Source organism: Olea europaea, chromosome 5, assembly GCF_002742605.1.
Source record: "Olea europaea var. sylvestris chromosome 5, O_europaea_v1, whole genome shotgun sequence".
NCBI lineage: Eukaryota > Viridiplantae > Streptophyta > Magnoliopsida > Lamiales > Oleaceae > Olea > Olea europaea.
In genome coordinates, this window is record NC_036241.1 from 367226 (window position 1) to 383384 (window position 16159).

Sequence of the window (16159 nt, forward strand, 5' to 3'; positions counted from 1 at the left end):
CGGTCCATCATACCAGATGTTACCCAAAATTTGAATTTCCTTGTACTGACACACTTGTTCTTTTCTTTTCGGGCTGTGAAGAATCCAAAGTTCCAAAGGAGGTACAATGGGCATTCCCTAAGACAAATGCTCAAACAACATAATACTGGATTATGTACATTTTTTCCAACCATCAAGCCTTTCATTATTTTATGTATTTCGGGCTAGAAATGTGCAAGAGGGATTCAAAAGAACTCTTAACATAATTACAGTGATGCATCAGCAAGTGAGCCTCTTAAGCTGCAACGGAATGCAAGTCTTCTTTTACACTAGTGTGGTTGATTATCCCAAAACAAACAAATTCCCTTGGGCGTTCATGTAGATTATGACATGAACTTTTTATACTCTCTACATTCTTTCATCAACTACACTCTTGCCATCCAAAGAAAATGTCAAAAGGAAATTAAAATGTACTATATAAATTGATAAAACGGTATCGAGAATGCCCTAAAAAGTGTGCTAAAATTAAACAAAAGTGATTAAAATGGAGTAAAGAATGATCTAAGTCAAGGATAATACTTTGATTTTTTACATTTTAATATTTTTGCACCCCATTAAAGTGTGCTAAAGTTATAAGTCTCCATAAAAAAAGAGTACTCCAGCCATTAACTTTCCCATTCAGTGTTCTTTGTGCCAATTGCACGTAAATATTAGGGGGTCAGCCCACCCAAATTTAAAAGACCGTTCTAGAAATAGAAATGGGGGTCTCAACGTTTATCCTTCACAAGCCCAATTAAAATGTACTATCATGATAATGCTATAGCCTATAGCACTGGTCAACACGAGAAAAATAATTCAAAAGAATGTATTCAATGTATAAGGGGCTCGAAAGGAATACAATGTAGTGGTCTGCTTCATGGTAGAGAACACCATAAACAAGAACAGTACAGGGTCTAAAACAGGAGCAATTTATAGAACCTCCTTTATCAGTCTTTCTGTAAGAGCTTTTGGAAGTCCCATTACACTATCTGTCGTACCCACCTGCCCAAATTAAAATATATGACAAAATTCAGAATGATGTTTATCAAGGTCGGTTACGAGAGCTAAGAGATAAGATATAACATTCAGCATGAGAACTTGCCTTTTACAGTCTATTCTGCAAGATTTCAGGCAATCCATATATAAAGGAGCAATCAACTATATGTTCAACTAGTGATTAGAAACTTAGGGTCCGTTTGATTGCAAAGATGAAATTGAATTGAATTGAAAACGAATTCCAGGGAATTGAATTGCCTAAAAATTATTTTTCTGTGAATTGTAAATTAATTGTATTTGATTGGTATAATTTTCCACGTGGAAAATGTTAAAATAAAAGTGTCTTTTGAGGTTCGTTTAGCTTTGTTTTGTATAAAAATTGTCAATTAAAAGAATAGATTTTACTGGTACTAGGGATGAAATTTGTTTCCATTGCAAAAAAAAATAAAACATAAAAAAAAAAATTCAAGAAATCATCTATCTTTTGGTGTTTTACATGGAAATTGTCAATTAAAGGGAAATATATATATATATATATATATATATATATATATATATAATTTCAAAAAATTCATCTATCTTTTTGTGTTTGTTTGGCTTTGTTTTACATGAAAATTGTCAATTAAAGGAAAATATGTTTTTTGATTAATTTTTAAAATTTGTTTCCATTACCATAAAAAAAATCGAAAAAAATAAAATATAGCTATAGTGGCTGGAATTCGAATTCTCACCATGGTGAGAATTCGAATTCCATGAAAACATGGAAAATTGCTAGTTCCTGAGAAAAACAAGAAAGCAAATTCCTTGAAAAAAAAGCCTATCAAACACCCTAAAAGATGGAAAATGAAATTGATTTTCAATTTTCCATGGAAAACTTGATACAATCAAACAGGGCCTTAAGGATTTAGGTGCAGATTAGTGTTGTTGGTCAATTTATGCACTCTCCCAACGAAAATCATTCAAATGTTCAAATGATGACCTTGATGAGATACTTGAAAAGAACTCCTCTATATCAGGGTATTGTGCCTTTGTTGGCGATAATCTGGTCACTTGGAGATGTACGAACCGGAGGTCTTCCATAGGTCAAGGAGCCATTTATTCCTTTTGAAAGTAAAATGGGTGATATTGTCACCAAACTTTTTCAGGACAATCTAGTTAGAAAGCTGGGGGAATGGTGGATGTATTTGAGCCAGATTGTAAAACGCTGGAACACAACTAAATTGTATGTTTGGTCAACTATCAGCCAAATCAACTCATTACATTTTCGAGAATATTTATAGCTGTCAGGATTTGGCGAATTTCATATTTTTCTAAATTTTTGTTTCCTGCTTCGTAACCCTAGATTAGACCTATATACGCTGTAACTTTTTCCTCTCTTGATACAATGAAATTACCAATTTGTATCAAGAACTTGTAAACTGTCCGTTGATAAGCCAGTGCACCCTTAAAAGTCCCTTGACAACAGTTCACATAGGTAAAGACCATCTCTGCTGCCTGAACTTCATATCCATCTCTTTTCTGTCTCTGTAACCTTCTTGAAGCATGCACACATAGCTGCCCTAAGTGCGAGGCCTCTTAGCCAGGTAATATTAATGCTTCCATCCAGGATAAAGAATGTGGTCACGTATTTTGAAGAATTCTCGGAATTCATATATTATTTTGTCATTGTGTTGAATAAGCTTAAAGGGTCTCTCAGAAATAATCACACTGTACGGGGAATTCTCAGTTAATGTATTATTTTGCCCTTCTTTATCTTGCGTCATCCAGTCGTTTCTAGGAATTTAAATATTATTTTGTCATGGTTACTCCTTTTAGGGCTACTGAGGTAAGTACTAAATTGTAAATTTCAGGGCCCGTGAGTTTAGTTGAAGTGAGCGTAAACTGCACCCAGAACCCATGGTCATAAAAAAAAAAAAAAATTGTCATGGTTAGGGGTTTTGGACAGCATATGTAGTGAATTCATCAGTAAATATTCTCATTCTACCCTGTGAGTAGTCCTCTCTAATCTTGATACCTTTTACACTCTTCCCCCCTAATCATGACAATTTTTTGAGACAAGGCACTATAGGAGGAAGACAATTTCCAGTGGCATATTGGTATACTAAGTCATAACACAAGTTAAGCCTAACACAGATCAAACAGTGTCTTGGGGTTGGGATGCCAACCATAAAGGGGACTTTGCAAAGACAGTAGCATCATCAGATAAGGAAGAGCGTGAAACTAACCACTGCTTTGACGTATGGTAACACCAAAGGATGTTCAATTATCAGTGCTCCAGCTACATAGAGCACATTGCCCTCTTCAATCTGAACAAAGAAAATAAAAGCACACTATGATTTCTTTGTTCAAGTCAATAAGAACATAGCAATTAAATAATTGGAAGAAGAACTCGTTACCAAGTTATCTATGATGTGCTCAGGTATGTCATGGAATTGAATCTGCAAAAGTCAAAACATCTATTGTTACTTAATTCTATAAAATTATACTGCAGAAAGGTTCCTGAGACAATTCAATGGAAGAAAATAATTTAGAAGACAATGCATTCATTTTTGGAGAGTAAACCTTTCCTCCTCCGTGTGCTAATTAAACTGAGTACCACAAGTTAGATGGACATGAAATGCTTTCTCTACAGAATTTGATATGATGCTTTCTAGGAAACTGCTTTTAACACAAATATTGGTTTAAATTAAGCCAGGTATTACTGAATTTATTGCCCAACCAACTGGTGACAAGATAATGGACATGAAGAGATCACAGTAAGTGCACTGTTGGCTTTATGTTTGTGTATTAAAATATGACGTCAAGATTAGATGCTAAATATTCTCATCTTATAGTCATTATGAACAGAAGAACCAAGAAATGCGTTAGCAAGATTTTACAAACCATCAAAACACCAGAGTGGTTTGTACATCCAACAGGAAGAACCAGAACCCCAAATCAGGAGTATTATGTGGAAATTCCCTTCAAAACAGGACCCTCAGGGGTTGTTCATATGATTATAGCAGTATAATATAGCATTGTCTTTATACGGACAAGTAACTTTAAAATTGTGTCATGTCTATTATTTCCTAGATCACCCGTGTATTAGATCCAGAGAGTGATAACTGCATGCGGTACATGTATGTTTAACACATCTTGTATAATTTTGTCATGGTAATGTTGTAGCGAATACACATCCTATTACCATGCACTAAAGGAGACAATCATCCATCAAACTTAAATCCAAATTTAAATTTAAAAATAAATAAATAAATAAGAGGTTGCTCCAGATGGTGATCAGATATATTACTAGGCTAGTTATATGCCAATTCTGTGTTATCCACACACAGAAAAAACACCAAAAAATGAAATGTAAAATAAATAGTACCTCCACTTTGTCCCATTCTCCTCTTCTGAATCCTGTCTTGAGGTTCCTAACAACAACAGAACTCACGGTTGCTGCATGCCCACCAGAGTAACCTACAATATGCATAGGTAAGACCACTAGCAGATAATGATATTATTACACAGCGGGCATATCAGTAAAATAAAACCAAACCTTTGATGAATTGACGTGCTTCCTCTTTGTTGGAAGGTTTTTCCCTGATCATACCTTCATAGACCACCACCTCGAAGAGCATTTGGATTTATCAGCAAGTTAAAAGGAAAAAAATTCATCTCAAGAACAATATAACGACAAGAAACACTTGTCGAAAGAGAAAAAGATCCATTACAAAATTGTCTACAGGTATGCCCATCATGAGAAAACCAAGACATGAGGATTTGACTATCATGAGCACCAGTATTGTATGGACTCCCAAGGCATCCCTCTATAGGAAATTTACATTACATATTTCTTTCTTATTTGAAGGAGTTCCAACAAAGAAGGTAGAAACAAAAAAATTCTAAAGGGTTTGATATGTACTATAGTACACCTAAATCAGGTCACATTCCATCTTTTAAATCATTATAGAAAGACGATTAAAAAAATTCCGTCAGAGCAAGGATATCATTTTTCTACAATTTTCAATTTCCTTTCTTCAATTTTTAGTTTATTGCAACAAATAACCTCATTAAACATATAATTTTACAAGGCTCTTAGAGCATATACAAGAGACTATTTATAAAGAGCATTTTATGTATAATTTAAAATATTTTTTTATATGTCAATAGTCAATCAATTCAAATAAGATTAAAATAATTTAAAAAGTGGAGTATTGAAATCTATAACTAATTAAATGCAATATTTATAAAGTAAGAATAGAGAGTGGGTTAGGCTTTTCAAATTTGGATAGTCAAATTCAAATTCACTCTCTACTTCAAAAAGTTAAAATAGAGAGTCTTTTGAAACTTATTTTAAAGCATTGACTCTCTAACTCTTAGATGGCCTGTTAACAAATCTCTAGTACCAAGAACAACCTTATCCAAGCAATTATCCAAGCAAACACAGTAAATTATGCATATACTCCAAAAATAGATATTCTATAAAAAATATTCCTCGTGTTTATCTAGTAAACAAACTAGATCACAAATTTGTTTTACATATGCTCTTGGTCTCAGTAAAATTATCCAATATCTTCCTCTCTCAACTTGAGTAGGTATAAAATAGTTGCTAAGCTTCCCGACCCGAGAACTGTAAAGAGCTTTCAGACTTTCATCTTCCCGAGCTTTTCGAAGCAAATTCTCAAGCCAACTAAACAACCCCTTGCTGTTACTAGCATAATCCATTCAAAATCTAATACATACAATAAGAATTATTATTTTTTTAAATTTAATTTAATTTATTTTTTTAAGTCCAGAAAACAATTTCTTTATGCTCATAAAGGAGAGCTAAAGCTCAATCTCAATAAGTGATCTTCCTACTAAGCCAATGCATTTCCTCATGACACAACAATACCATTCTCTCTTGTACTGTCTTCCTAAGCATAAACAGTGCATTATAACCATTTGATTCTTATAGCACCAAAATTTGTTTTGAGAATTGAACAGAGCTACCTATTTTTGTTCGACACAATAGGGGCAGCGGTACCCTTCCCCCTACAGTAATTCAACCAGTAAAATACATTTAATTTCATGACTTTTACTTCATTATAATTATAAAAAGCACAGACAATTTACACAAAAGACATGCAATGTCTAAACTAGAACAGCTGTATCAGTGGAAGTGTGTTATACTTGATCACAAGTAATTAGAACTGTAGGCTCAGCATCTTCTTTGTATTCACCAACACGAAGCTTTGGAATGATAGCTTCAGCCTAGTGCAAAATTCCATCAGTTTGAGATAAGAGCCCAGCAGGACTGATAATATGAATGATGAAACTAAGTAAAGCAATTGCAATCCACAATCAATTCCATAAAGCATATAAAAATCTATGTGGGCAACAATCAGACATCAAAGAAAGGGATATTGAGATTTGCAAGTCAGCTTTCTCTGCTTTAAAATTATCGATTTCTTAAATGCACAAAAAACACGAAAGAGAAACATATGTTCTCTGGCTTACTCTTTTGATAATAATTTCTTGTTATATACAGCCATTGAGTTACTCAAAGGATCTCAATAACATATTCAATGATAGATGGCACCATGGCTAGGTAGACACGTGATGCACATTTTATTGGGTAGGAGGCCACAATAAAAAGGGGAAATAAAACACATACTGTGTCAGCTGCAACTAAAACCGTAGGTTTGCCATCATTCTCTTGATTTTCAATATTTTGAAGTTTTGATGCAATGGCATCTGCCTGAAACACAATGCAAGTTTAGCTAAATAAACAAAAGAAATGTAAACATGTTTACAAAAATTATAGAAGTTTTTATGCTTAGCCAAACATGCTAAAAGCGTAAACAATGCACATAAGAACTTCAGAATCGTTACGAGATTATATCAACACGTGCAAATGGGTGTAAAATAAGGCAAAAATGGCGCAATGCTTTGAAACACATGCTTTTTTGGAAAAAGGGAAAGTAAAAAAAAATTATTGAGGCCAAATATTAAAGCAAAAAAATATTTATAACAATAGTTCATGCTACATTTGCAACAAGAAATTGTGCTCTTGGTAGGAAAAGATTCAAATTTTAATTTACGCAACCGAAGAGCGCACCTTCGCCTCTGCAAGAGCCATAACCGAATCTTCGGGCTTTTCTTTTCGAATGGCTTTCTCATCAATATCCGCCGACTACATTATCACTCATAAAAATAATCAAATTTGAAGACTTAACTAACGAAACCCAATTATTTATCTCTACATTGCAGGAAATAATTTAAGAAAAGTTAACATTACCATGGTGGTGAACTCATAACCCATTTCAGATAAAATCATTTTACGGGCAATAGAAGACGAACCCAAGATTATCTGGAAAAAATAAAACAATAAATTTTTTGAGCCAAAATGCTTAATCCCAAACTTAATTATTAGGAAATAGAAAACAAAACAACGGTAACCAAACTAACCTTGAATTGATTAGAATCTTCTGAATCCATCTTTCTATGGAGAAATCGTTAAACGAGTTAGCTAAATACCCTAATGCCTAAATTGAGCTTCTCGTAGTGTGTTAGGGGGATTAGAATCAGCAAAGAGGCGAGAGTAAAAATTACATGTTTGTCTCAGCTAGTAAAATTATGAATAATGCTAGTGGGACACACGGCACCTCGGTATCGGTCGAGGTGTCGGTGGGTTCATGTGTGGCAGGCACCTTGGCTGCCTTAGGTCCATTTTCAACACCATGTTGGATATTGGTGTACACAAGCATAACCCTAAAATTAGTAATTAGTTATTTTTGACCTTTTCTTTTTAAGTGGAAATGAGGAACTTTTAGTTGCATTTTTACTTTTCAGTAAATTGAAAATGTGTTCAAAAGCTTTTTTTTTTTTTTTCTAAATAACTTTTGACTTTTCAAAAGTCGTAACAAACGAACCCTTAATCAATCTCATAATTCAAGTTATTAGTATACTTTTTCGTTTCTTATCTTAACATGTTAGATCTAACACAATTTAAGAGTTCACCTTGAAATCCACAATTAAAATAAAGTGGACAGTAACATATTCCTAGTTAACATGTAGTTTGACAAAAAAAATAATAATAATAAATTATAAGTTCTAGTAGATTTTAATAAAAAATTGAAATGTGTGATTAAAAAATTGATAAAATTGTTAATCTTATAAAATATATGAAGGATGCTCCACGTACAGGGGCCTGATTCCCTGCCATGCAACACACATAGGGCGGGGATCCCACAATTTTTTTCTAATCAATATGGGACCCGCCTCGATATAGTGAGGGGCCTGTGAGGCCGAGCTGCCCTGTACGCAGTGGTGAATCCAAGATGTTGAGTCAGCACGGGCGGTCGTTGACCGTGGATCGTCGATCGCCATAAAATATTAAAAGCTCGTTTGATGTCCCCTTTTTTTTTTGTTGCAAGAAATACATTTTGGAATAGTGATTTAATGGAAAATGTGTAGTTAAAAATAAAAAAAAAATTTGAATTTGTGTGTAATATTATTTTATTAGCGAATGTTTGATCGAAAATAAAAGTAAGAAAAATGTATTATGAAATAAATGGAAATCAAACAAAGCTTAAATTTTAAATAAAATAATTATTTTGCTGAAGTTGAACATATATAATTCTATTATATAAATAAATCGTACTCATCAAATGACATTGTTGCTTTGCATAATTCAAAGGATAAGCATGGCTTCGATTTTTTCCATTTGCATCAAAATCCCTAAAATCTTACATATATTGTTTTGTTAAATTTAATAGCACAAAGTGGCAGTTGTCATAGTGGTCCAGCATTCAACATTTTCAAGGGTAACCCAAGGTTTGAATCTTCTCTGGTGCAATCCTTATTACAAGATTTTTTGGTAAAATTGTATAGCTAAATATGTCATACAATAAATTGAGTGGCAAAAGATTCGAACCCGAGACTCCCAAAATAACCATCCAAGCGGTAACCAACTCGGCCAGAAGGAAAGGAATGAACAATAATGAATTACCAGAGATATATTCTAAATCTTTATCTATTCTCAAACAAAAAAAAATTGGGCTCCCGACGAATCCAACATGCGCGGCCGCGGGGGCTCGCCAGGTGCTGGATCCTCCAGTGCCTGTACGTACAGCTTTATTCAAAATATATGGTTAAAATTGAAATTTGATTACCCGAAAAGTCAATTAAGTTTTATCTAATAAGTTGTGTAATAATACAATTGAAGATCCCAAGTCAAACATTAAAGTCCATCACATGCTTCATGTGGACTATTTCAATGTACCAAAATGAAGCTTCATATGTCACTATTATCTTTTATTATTTTATTATATGGCAAAGAAATAATTATGTTCAATTATAGATGCATCTAGAATAATCAAATTCTATAAAATGTTCATATTTTACAAGATGTGTCGTGAGCACTAAGATTTTTTCAAACTTTTATATCTATTAGATATATTATGAAGAGTTTTTGAAGTTGACTTGATAATAATACAGTCTTATCGACGTCACCGTTATACTTTCATATGAAAGGAGTCGAATACTATTTGTGCTATTGTTGACCCGTACCAGTTAATTTTGAATTGTTTTATATAGGGCCGAAGCAAATTCACCAAAGCCTTCGAATTATATAAATTGATATCAACATATCAATTACTAATTTTATATTCACATCAATAGTAGGTTTAATTTCAAATAACCATACATGTCCATTTTTGTCACGCGACATTCCTTTGAAAGATTTTCATAAGAAGAAATTCATATAATTAACATATTCATCAATTAATAAAAACTACCAATGAAAAATAATACCAATCAAAATCATATTTGTACGTTATTTCCTTAGTAGTTCCCAACATATTTGTCACACCTGTGCACGTTACATCCACCCAGTGGTTATAGAACTTGAAGGGCTTCGAGCCTTGGGTAATGGTTTGTCGAGGTTGATAATAATAGGAGGGTGGTCAAAGATGTCTTATGTTGGGAACAATTTAGAGAAATTTCTTGCATGAGTTCGTTGGATGTTACAATAGGCTTGTATGCATTCTTCCACGAGCCCAGTCACCTTGTCTGTCTATCCATGTAGAATGGAATAAGGGAAGACCATATAATTCATAGTTTTAAAGATCACATTTCATAAATAACAAACTCAATTAAATATTTCAAAAATCAGGTGGTAAATAAATTTATTAAATATTAAATTATAATATAATATCCATTAATTATTTCCGCCATGCCATCCACCTCATCCTATCATCCCATACACCACCTTTCCTCAACCCTTCCACCAGAGATGGCTATCATCTCCGGTGACCACTTTGGCCACAGCTCCGCCAACTGTTCCGACGATCACTCTGGTGGCTGCTCCGGAAACTATTTCGACGATCACCCCAGCAAATTGCTCCGACGACCACTCCAGCAAGCTGCTCTAATGACCACTCCAGCACCTACTCTGGTAACTATTACAGGCACTGCTTCGACTCGTTAATAGAAAAAACTCCAAATTTTGAAAACAATTTCTCTCTCTACACCCCACTGTTGAAAAATCTCAAAAAAAAAAAAAAAACTATGGTGATCATAATAGTGCATTGCAAGTGATCAGATTTGCACCTGTGACGTCTGTAACCATACCTGTGTCATATGTGACTAGTTGTCACCAAATTTGTATTTAGCGTGTCTGTCTGTGACTATGCCAATCTCAAGTCACAACTGGTCACAATCAATACAAAATTGATTACAATCAATACAAATTTGGTCACAAATAGTCACAACAAACACATACTTGGTCGTATAGGGTTACCATAAACAAATCTGCACACACCGCATAAATGTGATTAACTGTGACCAACTTTGCCAGTATGATTAACTGTAATCAAAATTATATTCAGAGTGACCGTCTGTGACGAGATCAATATCATGTCACAACCCACCATCACCACTAAAGAACAACAAATCAGAAAATCATCGCACCCCCAATACCACCATGAGCACTACTGCATCTATTCCACTGTCTCCCACAATTACCACCACCACAACACCCGAAAAATCGCCACAGCACCGCTGCACAAAGCACTCATAGCACACCACCACCATGAGAAGAATTCAGCTTCCAGATACTCTAAATTTAAAGGGAATTCCAATAGATCAACGTCGGATTTTGGTAATTTTATGCATTCCTCAAAAACACTGCTTGTACCACCTCAAAACCATCGCAAAATCAACTAAAAACCACCAAAACCATCTAAAAAACCACCACAAACTATCGCTGCTCCGGCGATGAGAACGGTCAAATCGTTTTTCGACGAAGTAAATAGGATAAATAAGTGAAGAAATCTCCGATGAGAAGGCTCGAGTCATCACCAGTCTTCACCATTGCTTCTGCAAGCAGCGGCAAGTGGTGTTGCAAGAGAAGCCATGACCGGTGTGTTGCTTCTTTGGTCGTAGTGGTCGGTGAACTTTGTGGCGCCGACAAAGGAGAGGGTTAGGTGGCTGATGGGAGGGAGAGAGAGAGATGGTTAGGGTTACTTACAATTTGGGAATGAATTGAAATGGGGGTGGAGTCACTGGAGTGCGTAGGTGGTATATGTAGATTAGGTTTTATTAAATTCTTATTAATTGTAATTATTAAAATCTAATTACCAGCTGAATTTTTAAATTAAAATTAACCTTCTCAATTTTTGAAAATTAGTCTTTAAAGGTTGGTTTCTAGGTAATTTTTCCATGGAATAATGTTGTGCGAAAGCCCAATATGGTATTTTTCTTAATAAATAGGAAGATTCCAATACACTTTTGATATTTCATCAAAATTACACCTTGGTGTCTTTCATTTGTAAAGATATGTGCATCGACGTGTCTAAAATGTATTGCATAACAATAAATTGAGCTCGTCTCGATAGAACTTCTTATGTGTTACAATAAATTTGAGCTCGTCTTATGGAAATTCTTATGTGTTACTCACCCTCCCGTCACGACACTTTATATATCGACGAATAAGAATACTTGCCAACTAAATAGAGGTTCTCACATCATTAAGAAACATGGCATCTCCCTCGTACACTAAAATCGTATATTGATATATTCCCTCAAAAAGTCAAATTCCCTTTCACTATTTGAAAAGCCTCACAAAAAAATATTTTCCTGATTTCAAAAGCAGTACCAGTATAACTTTAGACATAGTGCAACTCGACGCGCCGCCATGGAGGGAGGAGGAAGTGCCGGAGATGCCCAAGAAAATGGCAGTGCCACCGTCGGCGTCCAGATTAACCACAGCCGTAGGCTCCCGGACTTCCTCCTTAGCGTCAACTTGAAGTATGTGAAACTTGGGTACCATTACTTGATCTCTAATTTGTTAACTCTTTGCTTGGTACCCATAATGATTATCATTTTAATTGAGGCATCCCAAATGAATCCTGACGATATTCGTCAATTGTGGCTCCATTTGCAATATAATCTTGTATCGGTTATTATATGTTCTGCATTTCTTGTATTTGGATCCACTGTTTATATTATGACCCGGCCTCGACCTGTTTATCTTGTCGATTATTCGTGTTATCGAGCGCCGGAGAACTTGAAGGCCCCGTTTAATCGATTCATGGAACATTCCCGGTTGACTGGGGATTTTGATGAGTCCTCTCTCGAGTTCCAGAGGAAAATACTCGAGCGGTCAGGGCTCGGGGACGAGACATATGTACCCGAGGCGATGCATTCAGTTCCACCACGGCCGTCAATGCAGGCTGCGAGGGAGGAAGCCGAACAAGTGATGTTTGGTGCATTGGATAATCTTTTCGCGAATACTAATGTGAAGCCGAAGAATATAGGGATTCTTGTAGTGAATTGTAGTTTGTTTAACCCGACCCCTTCTCTCTCGGCCATTATCGTGAATAAGTACAAGTTGAGGGGAAATATTAGGAGTTTCAACTTGGGCGGGATGGGGTGTAGTGCTGGCGTGATCGCCATTGATTTGGCCAAGGATTTGTTGCAGGTACATAGGTGTACCCATGCCGTTGTAGTTAGTACGGAGAATATTACTCAGAATTGGTATTTCGGGAACAAGAAATCGATGTTGATACCCAATTGTTTGTTTAGAGTTGGGGGTTCCGCCGTTTTGTTGTCTAATAAGTCAGACGATAGGAGGCGGGCCAAGTACAAGCTAGTTCATGTTGTTCGAACGCATAAAGGGGCAGATGATAAGGCTTTTCGTTGCGTGTATCAGGAGCAGGATCCGGCTGGGAAAACAGGGGTTTCTTTATCAAAAGATCTCATGGCTATTGCAGGTGGAGCTCTCACGACTAATATCACGACTTTGGGTCCTCTCGTGTTACCAATCAGCGAGCAGCTTTTGTTCTTCTCTACATTGGTACTTAAGAATTTTTTTAACAAGAGACTGAAACCTTACATTCCGGATTTTAAGTTGGCATTTGATCATTTCTGCATACATGCTGGAGGAAGGGCTGTGATTGATGAACTGGAGAAGAATCTTCAGCTGCTCCCCCTTCACGTTGAGGCTTCAAGGATGACTCTTCACCGGTTCGGGAACACTTCATCTAGCTCGATTTGGTACGAGCTGGCATACACCGAGGCAAAGGGAAGAATGCGGAGGGGTAATCGAGTCTGGCAAATTGCTTTTGGAAGTGGTTTTAAATGCAACAGTGCAGTGTGGGAGGCACTTAGGAACGTAAAACCTTCTAGGAATGGTCCTTGGGAGGATTGCATCGACAGATATCCAGTGAAAGTAGTCTCGTAACAGGATTTTATTTTTCTATCATTCGTATTACTTATGTTATGTAGTCGAGCTTTGCGTAGCTGTTCTTTTAGTTCATACTGTGCTTTGTATTCGGTTTCTTTATTTGATTATTGAACTGATACTGATAAATCTAGTCTCTTGAATATGGAGATTCGTCAATTACATGCGATTGTTAAACTCTATTTTTGCTATTTGCCTCTCTCTTTGCTCGAAAATGCTGACGAATGGATTTGAATGCGCGGCCTCGAAGCTTTTGTAACAGCCTCGAAAAAAACGGGGTCTAGAATGAGACTAGTTAGAAGGCATATAATGCATCGCTAGAAAGCCTATTGAGTCGAGCCTAAGACCTCAACAAAGTTAAAGATTCTCTTTTAAAATCGAAAATATATTTATTTAAGTCCCTGTTTGGGACACACTATTTGTTTTATTAAAATGAGAATTCTCGCCGTTGTATACACAGTTGAATCCCACACAAAAGATGAGAAGTCAACAAAACCAACTGGATGTGATGGTTAACAGTCAGAATTTTCATTTTTTTTTTGTCTAATAATGTTCTTCAAACAGTCCCTTCTTTAAATTTTATCGTGAACCCATTGTCCCACTGGCTCATGGGTGGTTCCAGATTGAGATCTGCCATTTTTCTTTCATTGGAAACATCCTTTGACTTTATTAGCTGTCATATGCATAACTGGTTTTTATTTATTTATTTTCTTTTTTATTTTTATTTGTAGAACTTGAAGTTATTCATTACTTGGTTGGTGGGAATTGGATAGCTTTGATTAAAGAACAGCTTTTTCTTATCTGTACTTTCGAGCACAGAGAGGCCGGCCGTAAATCTGTTAATAATTAATTTATAGTTGTTAATATCGACCCATTTGACTAGTATTATTATTAGAACACGTGGAATAAGTAATTTATAGTCGACCCATAATATATTGAAGAAACACTTAAGTGAGAAGTAGTTGTGAGTTGAAGAGATGTTGACCTCGAAATTTTAGCTTACTTCATTTTGGGATTAGTTATGAATCATAACTTCAACAGAGTGGTGAGGCCAATAGAAAGAAAGGATATAGGTCGAAGGGCGATCCATTGTGGGTAAAATCTCCGACTTTTCAACCTACACATTGATTCTATCTCAGATGTGAAGTACACATATCGAATATAGCAACTCTTTCAAGTTCAAAATCAAGAAACCTTTTTTGCAATTTCTCTTGGGAATTTTTAGCTACTAGGCCCGTTTTGAATTACAATTCGAAAAATACTACGACATTTATTAAATATCAAACTCACTGCAAATTATGAAATATTATATCAAATATACTACCATACGAATATTCCTATATTTTAGGTAATTGATTATAATTTGTAACTTTAAATTGGTGAAATAAATCTTTGTTTTCGCATCTATTATGAAACTATTGTATATCAAATTCTTAACAACTTGTGTTATGTGCAATATTTTTGTTCTCTCTCTCTCTCTCTCTCTCTCTCTCCACTGCAAACATCATATGAACCATTCATCTGATATCGAGCCTGCTTGAAAATTGATATGGGTAGTTTAAATGTTTTCGTGATATGGATGAAATTGATTGGAGAATGCATGATGATCATTTTATGAATGATTAGGATAATTCGCAATTTGTGTAAGTCACCACGAATGGTAGGAAAGCTTCATTTGGTAAGTATCCTATGCATTTGACGGTAAGAAAATAACTTCACAAGTTCATTTTGCGAATATCATGCTAGAATGCACGCATGGGTGAGGTCCCAAATTTTTTAGGAGCGAATTTGAGTGAAATGTTGCGTCTCATTCAAAATCAAACAACATCAAAAGTTTAACGTGTTTTATATTTTATATGAATATTTCCATTTGTTATATTTGAAAAGTGTAATGCATTGTAACATATGGTAATCAACTAATGTTATTGATCATCCTTTATAATGGTTGTTGTAGATTGATGTTATTACAATGTAAACATATATAAATTGTTTTAGCTAATATGAATGTTACCTAGATGGAGATATGTTATCATTTTTCCTCGTGTTATATTGTTGATATATATTATACGTCATTCGTGTTTCTATAAAATACATATTATAATTGATATATGTGAAAGAGAATGGATGGAGATGTATCCTCCGAACTTGTTGTTTGGAGAATGAAGACAGAACGAACGCCTACTAAAATTGCAAAGAGAGCTGAGAGACTAAATTGATTCCTATAGAAAACTAGACTCTCAAATAGAGAAAGATCATGAAGGAATGTTGAAACAAAACAAAAAGAGTTGCACAATAAACCATTTGACAACATAATTTTGGGCTACATCTAAAATCCTATCGTCTTTGGATGAGGATATCTCTGGGTTTTGGACTCCATTGTTTATCTTCCCATCATTCATAACTATCTCTTGCTTCTTCTTTTTCATCTTGGAGGTT

The 16159-nt window shown here is 35.1% G+C and overlaps 2 protein-coding genes across 4 annotated transcripts; one reads left to right on the top strand and one right to left on the bottom strand.

Annotated features, from left to right (window-relative positions):
* Window positions 1–622: 622 nt before the first annotated feature.
* Window positions 623–7728, bottom strand: LOC111394333 (maf-like protein DDB_G0281937). 3 transcript variants are annotated; one of them, XM_023020092.1, is made up of 10 exons: window positions 7447–7728; window positions 7277–7348; window positions 7097–7171; window positions 6653–6736; window positions 6169–6249; window positions 4553–4622; window positions 4382–4473; window positions 3411–3452; window positions 3240–3320; window positions 623–1020 (listed from the first exon to the last, which is right to left on the bottom strand). In XM_023020092.1, exons 1-10 carry the CDS (start codon window positions 7474–7476, stop codon window positions 949–951), a joined length of 699 nt encoding a protein of 232 aa, XP_022875860.1. In that variant the 5' UTR covers window positions 7477–7728; the 3' UTR covers window positions 623–948. The 3 variants fall into 3 exon arrangements, with proteins under 3 accessions (XP_022875860.1, XP_022875863.1, XP_022875861.1); XM_023020095.1 differs by lacking the exon at window positions 6653–6736; XM_023020093.1 differs by lacking the exon at window positions 6169–6249 and having other exon boundaries at window positions 7447–7727.
* A 4286-nt stretch (window positions 7729–12014) lies between these two features.
* LOC111394334 (3-ketoacyl-CoA synthase 4-like) lies at window positions 12015–13897 on the top strand. Its single transcript, XM_023020096.1, has one exon. It carries the CDS (start codon window positions 12176–12178, stop codon window positions 13721–13723), a length of 1548 nt encoding a protein of 515 aa, XP_022875864.1. The 5' UTR covers window positions 12015–12175; the 3' UTR covers window positions 13724–13897.
* Window positions 13898–16159: the final 2262 nt, after the last annotated feature.